The sequence below is a fragment of the Miscanthus floridulus genome, chromosome 18, assembly GCF_019320115.1.
Source record: "Miscanthus floridulus cultivar M001 chromosome 18, ASM1932011v1, whole genome shotgun sequence".
Taxonomy (NCBI): Eukaryota; Viridiplantae; Streptophyta; class Magnoliopsida; order Poales; family Poaceae; genus Miscanthus; species Miscanthus floridulus.
The window spans coordinates 73,243,635-73,267,031 of NC_089597.1; the positions used below are offsets into that span (position 1 = coordinate 73,243,635).

At 47.3% G+C, this 23,397-nt stretch overlaps 2 protein-coding genes across 3 annotated transcripts; one reads left to right on the forward strand and one right to left on the reverse strand.

Moving 5' to 3' along the window:
* Window positions 1-311: 311 nt before the first annotated feature.
* LOC136519836 (DEAD-box ATP-dependent RNA helicase 31-like) lies at window positions 312-15,556 on the forward strand. 2 transcript variants are annotated; one of them, XR_010775057.1, is made up of 10 exons: window positions 312-1,810; window positions 2,956-3,062; window positions 4,356-4,411; window positions 4,491-4,715; window positions 4,806-5,012; window positions 5,090-5,176; window positions 5,251-5,346; window positions 5,433-5,648; window positions 5,904-6,100; window positions 15,191-15,329. XR_010775057.1 is itself a non-coding variant. In XM_066513213.1 (10 exons), exons 1-10 carry the CDS (start codon window positions 408-410, stop codon window positions 15,416-15,418), a joined length of 2,808 nt encoding a protein of 935 aa, XP_066369310.1. In that variant the 5' UTR covers window positions 315-407; the 3' UTR covers window positions 15,419-15,556. The 2 variants fall into 2 exon arrangements, 1 of the variants encoding a protein (XP_066369310.1); XM_066513213.1 differs by having other exon boundaries at window positions 315-1,810; window positions 5,918-6,100; window positions 15,191-15,556.
* Window positions 15,557-20,892: 5,336 nt separating this feature from the next.
* LOC136522993 (anthranilate O-methyltransferase 1-like) lies at window positions 20,893-22,485 on the reverse strand. The gene is made up of 4 exons (XM_066516781.1): window positions 22,408-22,485; window positions 21,918-22,304; window positions 21,564-21,836; window positions 20,893-21,252 (listed from the first exon to the last, which is right to left on the reverse strand). The coding sequence occupies exons 1-4, from the start codon at window positions 22,480-22,482 to the stop codon at window positions 20,893-20,895; spliced, it is 1,095 nt and encodes a 364-aa protein (XP_066372878.1). The 5' UTR covers window positions 22,483-22,485.
* Window positions 22,486-23,397: the final 912 nt, after the last annotated feature.

The following is a 23,397-nucleotide window of genomic DNA, read 5'->3' on the forward strand; positions in this document are numbered from 1 at the left end:
AAATTATAAAAAGAATTATACAGATTTATGGCATCAAATAGATATATTATGAAAATATAATTAATGAAGAACATAATGATACTTAGTTGGTATCATAAATGATATTATCTCATCATATAAATTTAGTTAAAATTAAGATGCTTTGACTCTCCAAGATTTATAGAATGCCTTATAATTTGGGACGAAGGGAGTACTATTTTGGATAACAGATCTGAACTGTAATCCAATTTCTAAAAAGACAACCGTAATCAACGACGATCGGACGGCTTGTGAGAGCTCCTGACCTAACCTCTCTAGCAGCAGCCACCATCCCCTCCATAGAGCCTGGTCTAAAACCCCCGGGGCCCTGAGCCGGGATCCCAACTTCAACCTCTCATCCTTAAACCCTAAAACGCCGGCCGGCCGCCATGCGGCGCCACCACCACCTCTTCGCCATCGTCCGCCGCGCGGTCGCCTCCGCCGCGTCCCAGCGCGCGGAGCCCCTGCCCCAGCCCCACTCCGTCGCACTCCGAAATGGCGCAGCTGGGCCCTTCTCCCCGTGCTTCTTCTCCTCCCGCGCCCGCTCCTCGGCCGGCGCCGCGAAGAGCCTTGTGGAGGACGAGGCGGAGCTCAACGACTGGATTAGCGACCTCAAGACTGACTCGTTCCACCTCGGGCTCAGCAGCGGCGACGAAGGCGACGCGCCGTCCACCCGCAGGCCCTCGGTCGGCGCATCCAGGGGCGGCCGAGGTGGGCGGGACTCCAGGGCTTCGTTCCCGAGGTCGAGGATGGCCGGCGGTGAGTTCAGTGGCGATAGGCGCGGCGGCTTCGAGCGGAGGGGGAGGGCGATGAGTAGTGACCTGGATGATGATTCCGGGTTCGGCTCCTCCAGGGGAAGGCGGGGACGGGGTGAGAGGTCGTCGGGGTTCGTGAGAAGAGGAGGGAGGGCGAATGGGTTTGATGAGGAGGCCACATTTAGGTCTCCTAGGGGGCAGCCAAGCCAGCGCGGGAGGGGTTCAGGTGTGGCAAGAAGGGGAGGGAGGTACAGTGATTTTGACCGAGATGGTGCTGATGGTGACACTGGATTTGGGTCTTCAAGGGGAAGACGTGGTGACAGTGGACAACTGTCTGGATTGTCACATAGAAGAGGAAGGGTGAGTGATTTAGATGACGATGAGGACAGTGATGATGATTTGGTTGGGTTTGGGGATCGTGATGGAAAGCAGCATCATGGTCGCAGGAGAGGGGGAAGGGAAGACACAGTTGGGCTGCGCCGAGGCCGGGGCAGGAGGGATTTGGGTCTGTCGCGGAAGGGAGGGAGTTATAGTGATTTTGGTGATTATGATGGCGACATCGGATTAGGATCCTCTAGGGGAAGACGCGACCGTGACGGAAGGATGTCCGGTCTTTCGCAGAGAAGGGGGAGGGGAAGTGATTTAGATGAAGACGAGGATGATGATGCTGGTCCAGATGGGTTTGAGGGTAGTGTAAGGCATCAAGGTGGCAGGAGAGGCAAAATGGCCAATGGATCACATCGGGGTGGGAGGGGCAGCGATATGGATTTTGGTCACCGCCAGCCGAGGGGTGTGAAAAAAATTGACTTCGGCATGTCAGAGGATGATGATGAGGTGGGGGAAGTTGATGAGGATGATGAGCCATCAGGGTTCGAAGATGATCTTTTTGATGACAAGGGTGTTAAGGAGGATGTGGGACAGATAACAGGTAATAAGTCTGGCTCATCTATGTCAGCCGAAGATGAGCCAGCTAAACAGGAAAGTGTACAGGGCAGAAGAAGTACCGGGGGTGGTGATTCTTATCTGAGCCATAAGAGGTAGCTCTTAACTCTTAGTGAAGTGGAATAATATTTATGGTTCTCTTAGGTAGATAGATAGCTTGTTCTTCTTTTCTTGATGCCAATTTGATTATTTATGTGCATCAATGAAAATAGGAGAAAAATGGTGGTTCATATTTTTTTAATTGCCAAGTGTACTTCATGATTACTTTCAATTATCTGTAATCTACTTGTGTACTTGTATAATGTTTGACTCATTGGCTGCATTAATTCCATGGCGGCTATCACTAGTACTTTATTGTTGAAACCTTCTACTTCTGCTTCCAACTTGGCTGCAACATCTCCTATCCTTTGTGTTGTTTGGTGATTTTCTGACTTAGTGTAACAGATTCTGGTCCACTTAATGTGGATTGTGGAAGTGTTATTAGAAACCTAAGTATTTCCAGTCAGCAAAAGCCGGTGAATCTGAGGACATTAAGGCTTGTGGAGAAACTGTGAGAGCTTTGAGGATCATTCACTCTGACTTAGTATAACTATCATCTGAGTTATGGTTTGCATCTAGCGGCACTGGAATTGGTATTTGAAATTCACAAACAATGCACATTTTGAATTCAGAGTAACTCCCGTCAGTAAGGGATTGAAACTGTTAAAGATGGAGCAGTGGAGGAATATAGAGATGGTTTGCTTTGTTTATATTCCTCAGCAAGATTGTAGGTTAAGTTGCTTAATGATATTGTTCTTGGCATTTAGGTTATTATTGTGAACCCACACCCTTGGTTTCTTTGAACTTCTTAACACAGTTTCGTGATGATTGGTCTTTGTAACATAATTTGGAGGACTTGGCAAACTGCTGCTAAAATTTTCCTGATTGATCGATGGTGTGGTTGATGTTGCTACTACAACTTTATTTTAACAGACCATTTTTTTAAATCTCTGTTGAATTTCTCTGCAGCTTGTAACAAATGGTAGATGGTAACAGCTCATTGAATCTTGCTTGACTTCTCACCGTGCATTGATCAAGTTATATACATATATATTGGCAATACATACGCCTATGAGCTATGACTGGCTATGCGTGTAGATAAACTGCTTTTCCCTAAATAGTTCAGATTTGTACCAAATGGTATATGCTTCAGTTATAGTCTATATTCTATCCTGATGGATGTTCTTTCATTTCCTGACAGGTTTGACGAATGCCCGCTATCTCCCTTGTCACTGAAAGGTGTTAAGGCTGCTGGGTATGAATGGATGACTGCTGTTCAGGAGGCTACTCTTCCTATTATACTTCAAGGTTGATTTCAGTGTTCTTTTTTTATGTTTGCCATTTTTGCATTTACTTTATGATATAACTTTTGTTTAGCAAATATATTGAGGTTCACTGCGCACGCAAAGGACATAGTTTTCCACACATTTCTACTTTCTTGTCTTTTCTCATTTCAGCTCTTTTTACCGTCATTTTTGAGTGATCTATAAAATTTCTTTCATGAACTGCACGGGTAAACATGTTGCTTACATTTTTTTTATCATCTGTTAGTGAACCATCCATTATTTATATTGAATTTCTTTGCACCCCTTTGCAAAAGCCAATATAGTGAACATGTTTGGAGTTTGTTAGCCATGTCAACAGCCATGATATTTGGCAAAATATTCGGTGCAAACTGCCCCTCCGGTGTAATCATGAAACCCCCCTTGAAACAAATGCCTAGATTTTTTTTTTTAATGATGCACATCCTGACATCCATAGTGCATCTATAGATGTACATTATCGCAAAAGTTTTAATGCAAAGTTGTTTTCTTAAAATTTGTATGAAAATGACACATTTACTAGATGACAATCACAGGAATTTTGTTTTCTAATGCACATGCACTTGAGTTTTTTTTTTCATATGAATTTTTAGATTGCCTTTGCATCTCAACTTTTGTGACAATGTACATCTCTAGACACGCTGTATGTGTATCATTTCAATTTTTTTAAACACTTCTAGGTATGTGTTCCAAGGGGTTTTCCTGATTTCACCAAAGGGGTGGTTTGTACCAAACATTTTGCCTTCAAGGCTTCAACTCATAGCCTTGTATAGTCTGGAATCCTTATGATTAGTTCTGAACCCCAGTTTGATGGAGGTGTTATAGAACTTAGAAGAAATACTGAATTTCTCTTTGTAGTTCTATCTGTATGTCTGTTTATGAAATCAGATGTGCATAGATTTTTTGTTGAGAAAAATTGCATAGCTGTTCCTTGAAGTTGAGTAATGTTGCCTTTAAGTTGAAGCAGCCTGAAATTTTGTTACCCATGCAAAGTTCTCTTTGCATCAAGAATTTATCCAGGGATGAAGATATTGGGAGAGGAAGAGTTTCACCAAAATGTAGTTCTCTTTGTCCAATGGTTCAAGAAAAACAATATCCTCACCGTTTTCATGTGATTTCAAAGTAGTATTTTATTTTGAGTCAGGCAATCTGAACTGCATTAATATGTATATATATTTTTTAATTAATTAAAGCACATGATTGTGAAAGAATTTTATTTCCACTTGACTTACATCTTTTCTAGTCTGTTCTCACCTATTAGCACATCTTCTCTCTGCAGGGAAGGATGTACTAGCCAAAGCAAAGACAGGAACTGGAAAAACTGTAGCTTTCTTGGTAAGTACCCTTCTGAACAGTGAATAATATCTTTTTGTTTGACTTTGAATATAATAATGTGCAATTGTTTTACCTTCAGCTACCAGCAATTGAAGTTGTTTCCAAATTACCACCTGTTGATCGTGATCTAAAGAGACCTCCCATCAGTGTTGTTGTAGTGTGCCCTACACGTGAGCTTGCTGATCAGGCTGCTGTAGAAGCTAACAAGCTTCTTAAATTCCATCCATCAATTGGAGTGCAGCTTGTAATTGGCGGCACTCGAATGGCTCTTGAACAGAAGCGCATGCATACTAACCCTTGCCAGGTGATTCAAATTATCTTATTCAATAATGCTGCTAAATCTGTTGTCATTTGTTCTGTGTTCTGACCCAAAAGCTGAATTGTTGAATTACAGATTCTGGTAGCTACTCCTGGAAGGCTTAGGGATCACATGGAGAACACTCCAGGGTTTGCTACAAGGTTGATGGGTGTCAAAGTTGTAATTCTTGATGAAGCTGATCGCTTATTAGATATGGGATTCCGATCAGATATTGAAAAAATAGTGGCTGCACTCCCAAAACAGCGTCAAACACTTCTATTTTCTGCGACAGTTCCAGATGAGGTATCACTGTGGTATACTTGCTGTAATTCTTTGCTTTGCTTGGTCGGTATTCCATCAGTTTCTACTCTTCATGCTAGGTTCGTCAAGTATGTCATATTGCCATGAAAAGAGATCTCGAATTTGTCAACACTGTTCAAGAAGGAAGTGAGGAAACACACTCTCAGGTACTTAGATCAAATATATTTGATTGCTTCTTATTTTTAAAATCAAAAGTGGTGCTTATGATTACTGTATTCAGGTGAAGCAAATGCATTTAATTGCACCACTGGACAAACAATTCTCCATCCTATATGGTCTTCTAACTGATCATATTTCTGAAAATGTTGACTACAAGGTAAATTTCAATTGCTACTGTAATCTTTGCATTGTCTTTTGTATACATTTTCTATGTATCAACAATGATTGAGGCAACAAATGCAGGTGATTGTATTCTGTACAACAGCAAAAGGAACAAGCCTTGTTGCTGAGCTTCTGTCTGAGTTGAAGTTGAATGTACGTGAGATCCACTCCAGAAAACCTCAAAGCTACAGAACTAGGATATCGAAAGAATTTAAGGAGTCAAAGGGTCTCATTCTTGTTAGCTCTGATGTATCTGCCAGGGGTGTTGATTATCCCAATGTCACACTAGTTGTGCAGGTAAAAAACCTCTTGTACAAATTTCTGGTTATGTTTATTTTGCAGATGGTTCCAGTTATGGGGTTTTCTACTTGCTCTTTATGATACAAATGAGAAATCATAAAATCCCTGAATAAATGCGCTTACTATTTGCCATTCTGAAATTTTATCTCCATGCAGCTTGTAGCTAGATAGTTGGAAGTCTGAATTTATTATTGGTGTGCTTATCTTTTTGCCTTAACATATTTCTAATTACAAATCGGAGTATTGACTCAGCATGATTATCACAGTTGGGGGTGCCAACTGACAGAGAGCAATATATTCATCGACTTGGTAGAACTGGTCGCAGAGGCAATGAGGGGGCAGGAGTCTTACTATTGGCACCATTGGAAGAATATTTCTTGAGGAGCATCAAGGACTTGCCTATTACAGAGGCAACACAACCATTAATTGATCTGGACACTAAGAAAAAGGTACTTTGAAGCTGTCTCTAAAGTCCACATTACTTTTGGTGTCTGTTGATGCGTTGACATTGGGCTTTTCTGTCTACAACTCTGTGCTTGATTTGACCCATGCATCCTTAACATACTTATACAATCAGCTAGCACTTCCAATTCTGTAATTATTTGTCATAGGTTTCTGTTAGTCGCTGAATTCTCACTCTTGGTAGTAGGAGAATTCTTACTCTCATCGAGAGAGGATGACACTAGGAGTTGGGGCAATTTTCTTGTCTATTTCTCACACAAGCTCACACAAATGCCATACCAACCTGAGGGGTTGGGGTTACATATTTATAGGCTGCTAGCCAGCCAAGCATATGCCAAGATGCTAGTCTAAGATGCTAGTCTAAGATGCTAATATGCTGTCTTAGCTAAGATGCTGTCCTCTAGTCTAAGATGCTGTCCTCTAAGATGCTGTCCTCTAGTCTAAGATGCTGTCCTAAAAACAGAAAAACAGCCACAAGGACCATGACCATGTGAGCATCATAGCCCCACAAAGACCAGCCACACATGAGACTTATCCATCATTCTCCCCCTAAGTCTTGTGCGTCGTCTTGTGGGAGAGTTGAACCATCCCGGTCCTGGAGCAGAGCTCAAGGAACTTGATCCTCCCAAGGGGCTTGGTGAGCAGGTCCGCAAGCTGGTCCTTGGTGTTGATGTAGCTCGCCTTGATGCTCCCTTCCTCCAAACAGCCTCGGATGAAGTGGTACCTCACCCGGATGTGCTTGCTGCGTTCGTGGAACACGGGGTTCTTTGCCAGGGCCAGAGCGGACTTGCTGTCCACCCTGAGCTCCACCGCTCTAGTGTCTCTGCCGAGGAGATCACCAAGCAGTCGAGCAAGCCAGAGCGCCTGAGTCGAAGCGGTGGAGGCTGCTATGTACTCGGCCTCGCAGCTGGACAGGGCCACCACCTGCTGCTTGACCGACTGCCAGCTAACGAGGCACTTGCCGAGGAAGAAGAGGATCCCGCTCGTGCTCTTGCTGGTGTCGATGTCGCCGGCGTGGTCGCTGTCGCTGTACCCGACGAAGTGTGCCGCCCCAGGGCACCTCGGGTAGTAGAGGCCGTGGTCGAGAGTCCCCGCAACGTAGCGGATGATCCTCTTCACAGCCTGCTGGTGCTCCGTCGTCGGTCGCTGCATGAACCGACTAACGTAGCCGACGGAGAATGCCAAGTCCGGCCGTGTGTGGGCGAGGTAGCGAAGGCTCCCCACAAGACGCCGGTACTGCGTAGCGTCCACCTCCTCCGTCGTGCTGTCGCGGCTCAGCTTCAGCCTCTCCTCCATCGGAGTGAGAGCTGGGTTGCAGTCGGTGAGCCTAGCTAGCTCAACGACGCGCTTGGCGTAGGCGGTCTGTCGAAGCGTGATCCCAGAGTCATCCTGGTGTACCTCGATTCCCAGGTAGAAGGAGAGAGGCCCCAGGTCACTCATCTGGAAGGTGGCCTTCATCTCTTCCTTGAATGCCGCCACCTCCGCGTCCTTGGTGCCGGTGATCACCAAGTCGTCGACGTAGACACCCACCAGCAGGGCATTACCTCCATTGCCCCGTCGGTAGATGGCCGCCTCGTGCGGGCTTTGCTCGAAACCCATCCCCTTTAGCGTGGAATCCAGCTTGGCATTCCACGCCCTCGGTGCCTGCCGCAAGCCATAGAGGGCCTTGCGCAGGCGGAGCACCTTGCCCTCCTTGCCGGGGATCGCAAATCCCGGCGGCTGGTGCACGTAGACCTCCTCCTTCAAGTCGCCGTTAAGGAACGCCGACTTGACGTCCATGTGATGAACACGCCAGCCCTCCTGGGCAGCTAGCGCAAGGAGGAGTCGCACGGACTCCATCCGTGCCACGGGAGCAAAGGCGTCGTCGAAGTCGACCCCCTCCTGCTGCACGAAACCTCGTGCCACCAAGCGAGCCTTGTGCTTGACGATGGCGCCGGCTTCATCCCTCTTCAACTTGTACACCCACTTAAGGGTGATCGCGCGGTGACCACGAGGAAGGTCAGCAAGCTCCCAGGTGCGGTTCTTCTCAACCGCATCCATCTCCAACTGCATCGCGGCGCGCCATGCCGCGTGTCTCTCGGCCTCTGCAAACGACCGAGGCTCGCCGTCGTCACACGCAAGGTGCAACTGCGCCTCCAGGTCGTGAGGCACCGGTCCCGGCACCGGCTGGTCGCCGAGAAGGTTCTCCACCGTACGGTACCGCAACGGCTCGCCGTCGTGGTACGCGTCGACGCGCTCCTCGTCGTGAGAGAGCGGAGTAGCGAGCTCAACCGGGCCGTGCTCGACACGAGCTGGTGGTGGAGTAGACGTGCCCGGAGTGGTGCCTGTCGGTGCTGGAGTGCGTGGCGTTGCCGGCTGTGGTGGAGCCGGCGAAGAGCTCATCGCAGCCGAGGTCCTGGCTGGAGAGCGTGGTGCTGTCGGAGTAGCAGGTGCCGGGGTCGGTGGAGGCTCGGAGACTGGGGTAGACGCGCTCGCCGAAGAAGAACTGCCTACTCCCCCAGCTCCCTCGAAGTGGACGTACTCGACAGTGAAGTCGTCGTACGTCGGAGCCGAGCCGTCGTCCACTGCCTTGTCCCACGCCCATCCTCGCCCTTCGTCGAACACAACGTCGCGCGCCGTGCGCACACGCTGTGTCTTCGGGTCGAGGATGCGGTAGGCCTTCGAGCCCTCCGCGTAGCCGATGAACACTCCTGGAGTGCTCCTGTCGTCGAGCTTGTTGATGTGGCCAAGCTCCTTGGCGAACGCGAGGCAGCCGAAGACCCGCAAGTGGGAGACCGCCGGCTTGCGCCCATGCCAAGCCTCGTACGGCGTCCTGCCGTCGAGCGCCTTGGTAGGCGAGCGGTTGAGGATGTAGACGGCCGTCACCACCGCCTCTCCCCAGAAGACAGCCGGCATCCCCCTCTGCTTGAGGAGGGCCCGAGCCATCCCCACAACCGTCTGGTTGCGCCGCTCGACGACGCCGTTCTGCTGCGGGCTGTACGGCGCGGAGTAGTGGCGCTGAATGCCCTCGTCAGCGCAGTACGACGCGAATTCAGCCGCCGTGAATTCGCCGCCGTTGTCGGTGTGCAGCACGCGCAGCTTGCGGCCGCACTCCGCCTCCGCAGCAGCCTGCGCGCGTCTGATGGCGTCTGCAGCCTCTCCCTTGCTGCCGAGGACCATCACCCACATGTAGCGGGAGAGGTCGTCGACGAGCAGCAGGAAGTAGCGTCGTCCTCCCGGTGTGGCCGGTGTCACCGGGCCACACAAGTCCCCGTGCACGAGCTCGAGCCTCTCCTTGGCTCGAAAGCTCGCCCGCTGGGGAAAAGGGAGTCGCCTCTGCTTCGTCAACACGCAGACGTCGCAGAGCTGCTCCACATGGTCGAGGCACGGCAGGCCTCGCACCATCTCCGTGGCACTGAGCCGCTTCAGGGCCTCAAAGTGAAGGTGCCCGAAACGCTCGTGCCACTGCCACGCCTCGTCGTCCCGACGAGCAGCGAGACAAAGGGGTTGTGCCACCTGCACGTTAAGGACGTAGAGTCGATTTGCGCTTCTGGATACCTTGGCAAGAAGGCGACGACGACGATCCCAAATCCTCATGACTCCGTCCTCAACCACCACGCGCGAACCGTTCTCATCCAGCTGTCCCAAGCTGATGATGGAGTTCCTCAACGCGGGGATGTAGTAGACTCCGGTGAGCAGCCTGTGCTCACTAGACACGGCGGTGAAGATGATGGAGCCGACGCCCTTGATCTCCACGCCGGAGGCATCCCCAAACTTGACGGAGCCTCGGACGCTATAGTCAAGCTCGGTGAAGAACTCCCGTCGACCGGTCATGTGATGGGTGGCGCCGGTGTCGAGGCACCACCCGTCAGTCTTGTCATTGCCGGAGCTGTCGCCGAGGAGGGCGTGTGCTTTTGGCTCGTCAAGGTGGAGGAGAGCCGCTGCGGCCGGTGCCGCTGGAGGTAGCTCGATGCTGGCATGTGCCATGAACAGAGCTGGCTCCTCCTCCGCCTGTGCGACGTGGGCCTGGCCGCGTCGTGGCTGTCGACAGTCCTTGGCCCAATGGCCAAGCTGGCCGCAGTTGCGGCAGGCGTCGTCTCGTGCCGGCTTGTGCCTGCCGGCGGCGCCGCCCTGGGCGCCTCCGCGGGCATCACCCTCGGCACGTCCTCGCGCCCCGGCCTGGGCGTCTCTGCGCGCCTTGCGTGGCTTGCCACGCTTGCGGCCGCCTGTCGCGGAAGAGGGCTCCCCCTTCCTCCGGTCACCTTGGCTGGCAAGCCACTGCTCCCGAGTGAGGAGGAGCTTCCCGCCAGTGGTGATGGGCCCCGAGAGGGACTGTGGCTCATCGCTGTCGACGACCTTGAGGCGACCTATCGCCTCCTCGATCGACATCGTGGAGAGATCCAGCAGAGACTCGATCGAGCGAGCCATCTGCTTGTACTTCTCGGGGACGCAGCGGAAGAGCTTTTCGACAGCTCTCTCCTCGCCGTAAGTGTCGTCGCCGAACTGCACCATCTTCTGCAACAAAGTGTTGAGACGGAGAGCAAAGTCATCAACGTCCTCACCTGGCTTGAAGGCCAGGTTCTCCCACTCCTTGCGAAGTGCCTGCAGTGTGGACTTGCGGGCGCGGTCGCTGCCGATGCGTGCCGCAGCGATGGCGTCCCAAGCCTCCTTGGCAGTCCGCTTGCTGGTAAGCGAGAACTGCATCTCGGGCGGGACTGCAGCGATGAGAGCATCCAGCGCCCGTCGATCTAGGTCGTAGTCGACGTCGCCATACCGGACTGCCTCCCACATGTGCCGCACCTGGAGCTTTACCCTCATCACCGCAGCCCACTCGACGTAGTTGGTCTTGGTGAGGGTAGGCCACCCACCGCCGGGACCGACGTCCCTGACAACAGCCTGGAGCCCGTGGTAACCACGGTACCGATCCGGGGAGAGAGAGCCACGCTGCCTGTGAAGGCCGCGCTCTCCATCGACCCGTCGGTACCGATCCGGGGAGAGAGAGCCACGCTGCCTGTGAAGGCCGCGCTCTCCATCGACCCGTCCGCCACCGTTGCCGTGCGCGCCTCCTCCAGGAGCGCCGCCGCCGTGCGCGCCTCCTCCAGGAGCGCCACCGGCGCGTCCGCGCCTGTCTGGGCTGCCGCCGCGCTCGTGGGCGTGCGCGGCTGCCCCAGGAGCGCCACCGCCGTGCGCGCCTCCTCCAGGAGCGCCGCCGGCGCGTCCGCGCCTGTCTGGGCTACCGCCACGCTCGTGGACGTGCGCGGCTGCCCACTGCGCCGCCCGCGCTCGCGCTGCCTCCCTCCCTAGCAGCTCGAGATCCGCGTCGGCGGTGTCGTCAGCGGAAATGGAGCTGCCGATGCTGCCGCGCAGAGCCTCGACCTCCGCTGCCGCCGCACGCGCTGCATTCGCCGCCGCCGCTGCCTCCGCCTCCGCTCTGGCTGCTGCCAGCTCCGCCGCTGCCAGCCTCGACGCCCTTGCCGCCGCCGCAGCGGTCTCTGCCGCCGCTCGCTCGCGTTCCTCTGCCGCGGCAAGTTCGGCCTCCTGCCGACGCCGCGTGCTCGAGGCGACCGAGTGCTGAGACTGCCCTGCGGACATGACGCGCTACCGAGGGGCTGCTGCGTGGGGAGAGGGCTGCTTCAGACGAGCTAGGAGAGGAGTGAACAGGAGCGGCCGGAGGAGCTGCTGCTGCCAACAGCTGGGGCTGTTGTGGGGCTGGGAGAGAAGATGAGCAAGAGATGCTTAGGCTACAGGATAATACGGCTCCGATACCAGTTGTTAGTCGCTGAATTCTCACTCTTGGTAGTAGGAGAATTCTTACTCTCATCGAGAGAGGATGACACTAGGAGTTGGGGCAATTTTCTTGTCTATTTCTTACACAAGCTCACACAAATGCCATACCAACCTGAGGGGTTGGGGTTACATATTTATAGGCTGCTAGCCAGCCAAGCATATGCCAAGATGCTAGTCTAAGATGCTAGTCTAAGATGCTAATATGCTGTCCTAGCTAAGATGCTGTCCTCTAGTCTAAGATGCTGTCCTCTAAGATGCTGTCCTCTAGTCTAAGATGCTGTCCTAAAAACAGAAAAACAGCCACAAGGATCATGCCACAAGGACCATGACCATGTGAGCATCATAGCCCCACAAAGACCAGCCACACATGAGACTTATCCATCAGTTTCATCATTATGATGACTCTCCATTCAAAAGATCGAACAGCTGGGCTAATCTGAGTAGTACAGTTGTATGGATACATGTTCATGTAATCAATCAATTTACTGACAAAAGCTGAAAAGCCAACATTTCCCTGAGACATATGTTCAATGCTGTTGAGGCTATCATTCTATAGTAATATCTAGGGGTGGTAATAGGTCATGGCCCTAATGCTCTTTCATAATCCAGCTCAGACCTTCATCTTTGTTAGGTCACAAACATATACAAAATTCAGCCCAGCCCTTTTCAGGCCTGATATTTAAAATTTGTCGGCCAAAATTTTCAGTCATTATTATTACTAACGTCAGTTGTGGTCTATTTATGGGGAAACTTTGCTTCCTGAAGGATATGTATATGTAATATGCTACATATTCTTTGACATGATCACAACAGTTGGCCAATTTCAGGTTAGTCGGACTCTTCACCAAATGTATGTTTTGGATCTGATTTGGGGTAGATAAGTATACTGTAAATGGCAAATAGAAGTTCTGAATGCCATCACTATAGTAATTAGATCCAAAAATTGGACGAATGTATTACTTAGTTAAATGATATGTTGGAGTGAGCTAAAGAATGAGCACAGGCTCTGGTGCATGGCTGGGTCAAGAAAATTACAGGGGTTAGGTCTCGCGCTTGCAGACTAGGTCTTTTTGAGCTAAGGTCGAGTCGTATTGTCCAATATGTGTGTCTAAACCATAAGGCTGTGTAATTGCCTCACTCATATTTGGTCCCCGTATGAGTGAGGATCCTGTTGGGGACCCCCCCCCCTCCCTTTTTCATCTCTATAATACAATGAAACACAGCTCTCCTGCGTTTTAAAAAAAATTTAAATGATATGCTGACTACCAAGCATCAATCACATTTTGTAAGCTGCCTATCAGTTTCATAATGTTTAGTGAGCAATGTGCGGTCATTTCTTTTGTTCCACAATGGGGATCCTTGAATTTCGTTACTGTGAAAAGCAACGTAATTACAGAGTTTTGATGTCCAAAAGCTTTTGCACTGAGAAGTCTACCAAACAGCAGGAAACCTAGCTTGCAACGGAGCACCCATGGTTATAACTTATAACTGTTAGAATGGCATTATCTTAGGGGTTAATTGGATTCCTGTCTCAGCTATTACTGGCCTTAATAGCAGATCATACCTGATGTACTTTTATGGCCTGTAGCCCTGTATTAATTGGCTAGATTAGAGGACATTATAGGATTTTCTTTATTCTTTCCTTGCAAGTACACTCACTGCTGTATAAGTACAGCCTACAGCAATAGAGAATATATAATTCTGTCTATCTTCTTTCGCAAACACTCCAACTATAACTACAGAATCCACGCCATCAGACTTTGAAATCACTTTCATCAATTACAGGAAGACTAGAACTCTTGCAAGGTAACAGTCACAGAATCTACGCCACCGGACTTCGAAACTGGTTTCACGGAAGGGATGCCATCTTTCAAGTCCCAACACCTGCCAGCGCTCAGCGCTGCCTGTTGGCCACGATCTGCTTCCTGCTGGTGGAAATGCAGTGCTGCCCCTTTCGGCATCTTTGCGCCTTGTTCCAGCATCACCTTTGTTCTCTGGCAATTGAAGACCTGCCCAGTACTGAACGAACGAACAAGAGGAACACACAATCTCTGTAGGCTGAAGGCCAGAGTTAATCAGAATTACTGGGCCAACTAAACTCCAAACGTATTTGGCTGAAGAACACCCAAATATAAGTGTTCCACCATTTCTTTCTTCTGAACAAAAGACACACCTCTCATCCCCTGTCCAGATTCTTTTCAACAAGTTATCTATGGTTAAAATGATATCTTTTAAAATTATCCACATGAAGATCTTGGTTTCTTGTTTGGGACTTAAAGGCTTTGTTGTTGTTGTTGTTGAAGATCTTGGTTTTAAGGGGACGTTTAGCTTTCCAAATTTTCTTATCTGGGAGATCTATTTCATTCCTGCATTGATGCTTATACATTGATTCAACAGAGAAATTTCCATTCTTTTCCTCAACCCATCTGGGTTTTATCTTCATCAGCAGACAATTGCTCATTGCCCTCCCTCCCTCCCAACCCCCAACCATCTTCTGAATATCAGGTTCCTATTGAGAACGGGGATGTAGCCCAGTGATAGCGGCTCCAGGTGCGAGCACTACCTGCCCAAGTTCGATCCCTGATCGGACCTGGGTGTCTCACCAGGGGATTTATTCCCAAAGTAATCTTGCAGGTCCTGAACATACATGTGAAGCCACAATGGTACTGTGACGTGCCCATCGCTTGTGAAACCTGGTGGGACTTAGTTGATCTCCAAAAGGACGCGTGGTGTGTGTATAGTTTGTAGGTCTAGCAAGCGCACTGGGTGTGTGTTGTGTGTGTGTTTGTGCGTATGTTCAAATACTACAGCTGTACCTTAGGAGTCCAGGCTAAAAAAAAAGTTCCAATTTCTCGCAGCCATTTCTGCCACTTAGCAGCTTTGCTCATTACAGCCACAAATAGTTCAGGAAAGCGGTCTAACCAAAGTCAGTTCTTTTTCTATTACCAACCAACAGAGATCTTCCTTTTAAATACAACTTCATGGAGGTGCGATATGGTTTTTGTTATAAACTGGTAACCTCAGTAATATGTTTATGCTTCCTATAAAAGTGGGACCAAGGTCTTTGGTCTAAAAATACAACTTCATCAGTCTGTTCGCTTGTTGGTTTCAGCCAGCCCAAACCAGCCAGCCAATAGTGTTTTTCTCTCACAATAAACCAGCACCAGCCAGCCCAGAAACCAACCAGCGAACAGGCTGCTTTGTTTATAAATATGTATTGTACCTACAACTTTGTATGTAAGTCTATTTAGAATAATATCCAAGTCGCTGACTTGTGTTATGCTACATTGTGTATTTTGTAATCTGTGCAGGTCGATAAGGCTCTTGCACATGTGGAGGTTAAAGACAAGGAATCCGCTTATCAGGCGTGGCTTGGTTACTACAATTCAAATAAGTTCATCGGACGTGACAAATACCAGCTTGTATCATTTGCCAATGAGTTCAGTAGAAGTATGGGTCTCAATAACCCTCCTGCAGTGCCTAAGCTTGCCCTCAGGAAGATGGGGCTGAACAACATTCCAGGTCTGAGATCAAAGTAACCTATTGCCATGTATCCATGTCTTGAAGCCTTTTTTGCACATGATCTAACATCTGATAGCACGCCTGCTCCATACTGCTCGGAGTTTTGGAGCTAGTTTCTGGTAATAAGGTTTATTGTACGTTTTATGCTTGCAGAAGTGCATGAATTCATAATGTTGTTCTCATTCGTTGATTCCGTTGCTGAGATCACGCATGCTAAAGATGAACGTGTTTTTGCCATTAGTCTTAAGTATATGCTGTTGCATATAGATGGATAAACGTTTATTTAATGACTAGATAATGCCCCTTTGTTGCAATGGGAACAAAATAATGTCACAATAATTTAAATCTGGACGTGTTGTATTATTACCAATAATGATTCCTGTGCGTGATGTTTGCACTAATCCATTTATAGTCAATTGTCACTCTTCACAAGTTAAAACCAACCAATTGAATTTGGGAGTCCTTGGCCACCCTCGTCACGTGTTTGTGAGTCCTTAGCCACCCAACTCACGTGTTCACACCTCTCACTACCATACCAGTCATGTTAGGAACACTGAACTTCCAAACAATCAAGTTGTTGCTATAAATCTCCAGTTTAACTGTCCAACTATTCGAAGTTCAAAGATCAGAACGCATGCAAACAATTAAAACATATAGCAGTGCCAACATACATGTCACATCAAATTTGGTAAGTAAGAAACATTGTCCTCGCACAGCTGCAAGTGATCATCGATTCCGTTTCAGTAATCAAGGGAGCACATCACCTTATCATTCTAACTCCCATTCTCACTCGTATCATCCACACAAGAAAAATATTTACCTGAATGAACCAAAGCACTACATTGGAGACGTCGTACACTTGAATCCATCCTAAGACAGGTGAATCCTATAGTGATGTCACTCTAGCTTTGGAAGCCTTTGACGGACAACTCGCACGTTGTGGCACCGCGTGTGGACGAATTGCATTACCTCTTCAATCTCAGGTGTACTAAGGGCCCGCCTGGTTGGGTGACTAACCCCCAACCAGGCTCCAAGAAGTCCATCTTGACTTGCTAGTCTGACTTATTTCCTAGCTAGGCTAGAAGAAAGGCAGGAAACCAAATATACCCTAAGTGCATTTCCCCTTCATTCCCGGATGCAGTAACAATGGGGCCAACTTTTGTCTTGTTGGGGATTTTGAATTTGCCATGCAAGATCCGATAGACATGAAGGGTTTGCATCAACAGCTTGAAACTACATAAAGAATTAAACTAGGTTACATTGTTGGCTCTCAATTATCAGATAGTATACACTAATAATGCAAATAGGAACAGCCAAAGAGCAATTTGACTCTGTGCAAAATCATCAGAAGATCATTACGTTTCTTCTCTAAAATGAATCTTCCATCAAAAGTCGTCAACTCAAGGCCCAAATATACAAAGATCCTCAATTGTAATTTGTAATATTTCAAGTAAGTCTGTTTTTTTTGGGGAGCAAGGTATCACCAATATATCAATATGGTCCTTGACAGTAAGCATCATGCTTATGTTGGCTTAATGGCTGGAAGTACAAATCATAAGGTGATAGACCTTGCCACGATTGAGACCGTTTGATGATAGGATCCGCTCGACCTCTTAGCTGGAAGAGGAATTTCAGGACCATGAGTGTGTCGTTGACTACGTCATCGTCAGATAGCTGGTGATTGACATGCCGATCCTATAGCGACATGACAATGAAGGAGGATGCACCATTTCCCATGACCGGCCCTCAGCGTACATGACGAGGCGGCGATGGATGAAGCACACATCCCACTTGTACTACAGGGGCGCAGAGGATTGGATGCCTCACCTTGAAAAGATCGATAGACCTTGCTCGAACAACTGTGCTGTTGCCGCTGCATGCCTGCGCCTCGACCCACTGTTGTTGCTCCCGTGGCAGTGGGTGCCTAGCAGGGTCGTGTCGAGGCTAGGGCCGGGGTTGCCCACCCACGCTGGGATAGGGGCAAGGCCCGTCTAGCGCCAGTGCCATGCTGCTGCCTAGCTACTGGCGTCACCGTGTCGTGGCCGTCTTGCCTAGCCCATGCGACACCTACCAGAGGGACCGCGTGCCGCCTGTTGTGGAGGTGAGCCAAGTAACCGGTCCCCGCGTCGTAGCCCATGACACGCCATTGCACCGTCGAGAGATTTGGGAGAGTATGGGAGAGAGAAAGGGTAAAGGCCATAGAATGCGCAAGATCTGCTCCATCATTGGTGGAGGTGAGGGGAGAGGGTGGAGCCGCCTTTATGCAACAAGGCATGGTGGAGGCCAGAGGGAGCCGTCGGATATGGTAGGACAACAGCCAGGCAGCCATGGATAATCCCTCTCAGCGTCTCGCGTGAGCCTGCTCCTTGTCTTGGCTCGCTCATTGTCAAGCCCAGGCTATGTCGGGAATGATGGTGGCCCATGTGGGGAGGCTGGGGCAGCGGTGGCAGTAGTCCCGGTGGGGAAACTGTGGCGGCGACGGGGGTAGCGGTGGCACAGATGGAGAGGATAGGGCGACAATGGCAGTCTTGGTGAATGGAAAAAGTTGGAGGGAGGCGTGTGTGGCATGGTAATAATGTGGCCCCAGTTGTTGGTGCAAATATAAAAATTGATTGGGGATCCCTTTCGCCGGGGGTAGATTTCGTTCCACATGGTGGACGATTGCATTTGGTGCGTTTTAATTGTATAGAGATAGGGATTAGAAGTGGTTTTACCATTGTTTCAGCAGCCAGAAGGAGGCTCTGTGCTAGAGTTTTTTTTTTCACTTATACCGTTGCTGAATGCAGATGCTAAGCTGATAGATTTTTTTATTGCCCGTAGCAAAATCAAACTGGGTGCTGAGGGTTATTTTGAAAACTCCAATCCCTTTGGGATCCTAGACCTTTTTCCCATGTAGGTAATTCATGAGTATGCCATTTTAATTAGCCACTTAATTCTCCATATGGGCTTTCCATCTCTAAGTTTGCCCTTCCCCTTTACTTTCAAATTAGGCCTATATTGCCTACACACTGAGCAACCCACATAGTTGACAGCCCAGCAGCCCGCACCACTCATTCCCCGATCAAATATCTATCTCGATCTACCACCTCCTTCCTCGTCGAGCCGCCCATTTGCTCATTGTTGACCACCTCTCTGATTTGGGAATAACTGGTAGAAGATGTTTATATGCTTACTCGGGCAATTATCTTGGCATGGAAGTGATTACAGTTCAATACAATGACATATATGAAAATCACGTTTTTAGGTAGCAGATAAGGGATTTAGGTTTATGACAATAGCATATAAGGTATTTTTTCTTGACCGAGTGACAGTAAAAAAAACCGGTTGGCATTCTCGTTTTTTCAGATTTGATTTGACTGTGGAGGGATGATACTCCTAGGCACAAACACTGTCGCATGAGGGCGTCGACATGGGCCGTGAGGTGGTTTTAGCGTGCTAGACATGAGGTGGCCCTTGATCAATCATATGTCCATATCTTACTGCTAGCAATAGCAGTCAAGAATCATGAACCAGTGGGAGAGGGGAACCCGAAACTGTATAGTAGTTTTGACAGCTCCAATTGCATGCATGTGTTTAAGCAAGTGTGGGCATGCAAGTGTCCTTGTCGTTCTAAATGTCCTTGTCTATGTCGTTATTATTTTCATAATAATTGTTGGATGTATAATGTTTGGGTCACTCTCATAAATCACATGTGACTTCTTCATTAGCGCAAGGATCGACCTCACGGATATAAGGAGTGTTATACATATGTGGTTACCTACTTACCTTGCTGTGGTATATATATACCCACGCTGTCTTCCTTTTGTGTCCGTATAGCGGACACAAGATCAGTGGCTGAGGGAAGGTGGAGGGGGTCCGGGACCCAACATTTCTATGTCCCATACAATATGGCTCCTTAATTAGCAACATAATACTCTAATAGCTAGTTAATAATTGTATTTGTGTTTTGTTTTTGTCTTCTCTCCATATTAATCTTTAATATCATCTCGTATAATTAAGAATTAGTCTTCCTATTATTTTCTCCATTTCTTTTTTTTATTTCTATTATTTCCTACCAAATATATAGTTCATCCATACAATACACCCTCTAATTATCTTATATAATAAAGAATTAGCCTTCCTATTATTTTCTCCATCTCTTTTGTTTCTTTCTATTATGCCTACGAAACGTCTAGTTCATTCCCACAGAACACCCTCTAATTAGCTAGCTAAATACAATTAGTGCTTTCTTGTTTGTTCTCCCTTCGAATTGATCTATATTACTTGGGATTAGTCTTTTTTATCTCCTTGATTTGTTCATGTCATTATCGTAATTCCTTTCTAGGTTGATTCGGTGACATTAGAGACCTAGAGCTAATTAATTTTGTTCCCTTTTTTATAAAATATTTAGTGTTCTTTTGTATTGTAACACAAAAAATTTATTTGATTAGTATGTATGCTCTAGTCCTATATGTATTTCGTCATGCATTATCATTGTCAGTTTATACATCCTCCCCTATGGTTAAATCCTGACTTATTCGCCACTGTACAAGATGTTTTCTCAGCTGTTTCTAGGCAACTAATAGTGTCAGCATTCTTTATCCTTATTTTAATTGTAGTGACTTTTCAAAGAGCATGAGATATATCCTTACACAAGTTGGGAATATGTAATATTCCAAGATTAACTTTTTCTTTAGAAACTGCTAAATTGGCACATAGCCTTATTAATGAGTGACATTAATTTGTATCCTGGGTTGATGCAGTGGTTGGGATACTAATCCTTAAAAATAATAATTATATCGTCTGAGCCCTTGGCAAAAATAAAAACTCAAGCAAATAAGAGACTATGGTGCTTTCATATGAACCCATACAAAGCCTTCACTAAATCCAAATCCATCCTTGGCAAAGAAATGCATGGGTGACCACCTTAAATACTTTGCATGCTTCACTTATATCCTCCCTTTCTTCTACCATATGTAGTAATCTCTAGTACTTCAACCAGTGTTGTAGACCACCTGCATAACCGAGATATGATGGCCTTTCTCTTGTCAAAACATATAAATGCGACAAAATCTTATTCCCCACCATAGAGGGGCCAGACCAACTAACATCCTGGTGGTGCTATTCTGAAAGGCATCATAATCATTGCAAGGCTACAAATGATCAAATTTATTACTAGTACCAATTGGCCTCCACGGGATCTTCTCACATTTCTACTTCCAGTTCTCCATTGTCATTAGTGTTAATAAAAAAGCTAGCTGCTAGCACTAGCAACACACTGCCACATGACCCAATTTTTTGCTGACTAATTACCAATAAACATGTACCAGTAAGCATAGAATCAACTTTCCATAGATGTCACCATGCATGTTTAATAACTTTCGGTTGGGTAGCGAATAGTAGGCTCATTTTAAGGGGTAACTACCATCCAAAGCCCTTCAGAATTGGAGAATTGGAAGTAGAAATGAGAGAAGATCCCGTGGATAGATCATACTAGTATGTTCTACTAGCTTCATCTTCGCTGCAAGGACATGACAATGACGGAGTACTTGGTCTTTTCCTTCTGAAGGTGCTTTGCAACATTACGTGCATATTCTTTGAACAGCTCATCGAGCACGGATCCACCAAAATGGCTCATGAACAAGGGCTCCATCACTGCTCTGATGCTCTTAGCAACATTCACGCCACTTTGGAGGCTGTCTTGGACCACATGACCTCTAGAGTCATCGTAAGGATCCCAATTGGATTCAAACAATTTTGCAAACCTGATGTGGAACAACTCGCTCTTTCGAACCACTGCCGTCACTTCATCAATTGATGGTCCATAAACGGGTAGATTGAAGGCATTGAGTTTTTCCTCCTGCACAAGGCCCTGTTTCATGATATATATAAACTATACCGTAATTCCATTATAAACTTCCGTGCTCATAATACACACGCAAGAAGCCAAATTAAAGATAGTGCTAAAAAATTATTGTAATATCGACTCTAATATTTTTTTGAGGGAATATCTATATTATTATTGCTACAAAGAACTAAAGATATAAACGACGCCTGAGGTTTTCTTCTTATTTTGTAGAGAATTGTAAAATTCACATGTAGGATTAAGAGTGTGGAGCTATCAAAGGCTGAGAGCCTGATATAATCTTGTTTTATGCTTCCAATACAAAGATAATTTTGTACCTTCTGAACGAGAGACTGAATAGACAATGCAAGTAACCCACAAAGATGGTTCAGATCGCCTTTATAAACATCCTCATTCTTCCTTCCAAGAAACGTCAGCACCATCTGCCCACCAAATACAAGTTCTTCATACCGCAGCTTGAGGAAGAGCAGCAAGTCCATTTGGAACAGCTGTTGGTATAGTTTCACCACAGATAACGGTGTTGTATTTGCAATGTAGATATTTCCTTTGTTTAAGTATGTTTTTGCGTTGACATCTAGCTCACCAGGAAGCTAAACAGAAAAATGCACTAGTTTTTTAGAACATCAACGACAAAAAATTAAGCTGTGAGATATAATGGTAACCAACTTTACCTGAGAGCGCCAATGGAGACAGTAGGACGAGTGAAAGAGATGAACACTTTGGGAAGGGAAAAGCCTGGTGTAGTAGGACCCTGGCAACCCAGCAACATAAAATGGAGGCAGGGTTCCACCCTTGTGCTCCACTGCAACCATCTTCTTGAAGCTTTCAAGTGAACGAAAGATATAGTTGAAGTCGTTTCCGGGTAGATCATTTAGGAAGAATTGGACCTCCAATGGATGGTCACTCATGGCATTGATAACCTCGGAGACGAAGATGAATGTGTTTTCTCCTAAAGAACAGCCTAAGTCAACAACCACAAGATTTCGAGGGAGCACAATGGGGCATAGTTCTCTCACAGCCTTCTTGATCACTTGTCGAGTCTCGAACAAAGCTTTTCTCTAGCATGCAGGAAATGGAAAAGGTTAGGAAGAAGAATGAATAGTAGTAATTGATGAACAACTTTGCAAAGAGAGAGAATTATGAACAAGATCAGACACAAACTTGAAGCCTGGAGTTGTTGATGTAACTGCTTTCTCCTTCTCCTTTGGCCATATGAAAGTCAGTATCCGTCTTCATATTTAGAATAGCCTCCAAGAGGTGCAGCTCAGAAGTTAATTATTTTATTTCTTGGAGCACAGATTGCAAATGGAGCTACTAGCAGTATAACCTTCTAGGGCGCTATATATATTAGAGACAATGTGCTTATCATCCTCTAGGGAGGGAGAATGGGAGACACGGAATTGTATAGTAGCTTTGTCTGCTTCAATTGGATGCATGTGCTTAATCACGTGTGACATATATGCAAATACCCTTGTCTATATCGTGTTCTCATAAAAATTGTTGGGTGTGCAATGAATGTTTGGGTCACTCATGGATTCATGTGACTTCCCCATTAGCGCAAGGGTCGATCTCGATGAAGTGGTTACGACCTCGCTGTGGTATGTACCCGCTCTGATATGAACCCGCTAGGGTGAATCCCGATCTTTCGATGAGACAAGGTGGATAACTCGATTTGGGGATGGAGATGACATTCACGGCCCGACTACAACCATCCAAGGATGCTGCGCCTTAGCAACCGATACACCACCTCCAATGACCGTCGTGATCTTGTGGAGCACGATCAACCAAACCACTAGGGTAATTCCTGCAAGCAATCGAGGAACAAGCAAGAACAAGCAACTCAATTGCAAAAAAGGAGGTGAAAAACTAATCTGAACTCATAAAGTTGGGGTTCTGAATCAAGTAGAACGGATGGTCTAGTCAACAGACGCGTCTACAAGGAAGTAGCAATGGCTAAACTTTCAACAAAACAAAACCCAACTGTTCTTGGTGGTGGCTAAGGGGTATATGAAGGTGGAAGGATGACCACCAGGGTGTTGGGGTCGTGCTCCAACCCTAGGACGCGTCCCTAATGGACCCGACTTGATACACGGCCCATTGGCCAAACTAAGGCGACGTAGCACCTTTAGACAGAAAACCTCTCAGTAATAA

Bases quoted from the DNA above. Each gene is read 5' to 3' on its own strand.
- LOC136519836 (XM_066513213.1), top strand. From the start codon at position 408: ATGCGGCGCCACCACCACCTCTTCGCCATCGTCCGCCGCGCGGTCGCC. The intron at 4,716-4,805 runs GTGATTCAAATT...GTTGAATTACAG, and splicing joins TGCATACTAACCCTTGCCAG to ATTCTGGTAGCTACTCCTGG. The intron at 5,177-5,250 runs GTACTTAGATCA...TACTGTATTCAG, and splicing joins GTGAGGAAACACACTCTCAG to GTGAAGCAAATGCATTTAAT.
- LOC136522993 (XM_066516781.1), bottom strand. From the start codon at position 22,482: ATGAAGACGGATACTGACTTTCATATGGCCAAAGGAGAAGGAGAAAGC. The intron at 22,305-22,407 runs GTTTGTGTCTGA...CCTGCATGCTAG, and splicing joins TCAACAACTCCAGGCTTCAA to AGAAAAGCTTTGTTCGAGAC. The intron at 21,837-21,917 runs GTAAAGTTGGTT...TTTTCTGTTTAG, and splicing joins GTCTCCATTGGCGCTCTCAG to CTTCCTGGTGAGCTAGATGT.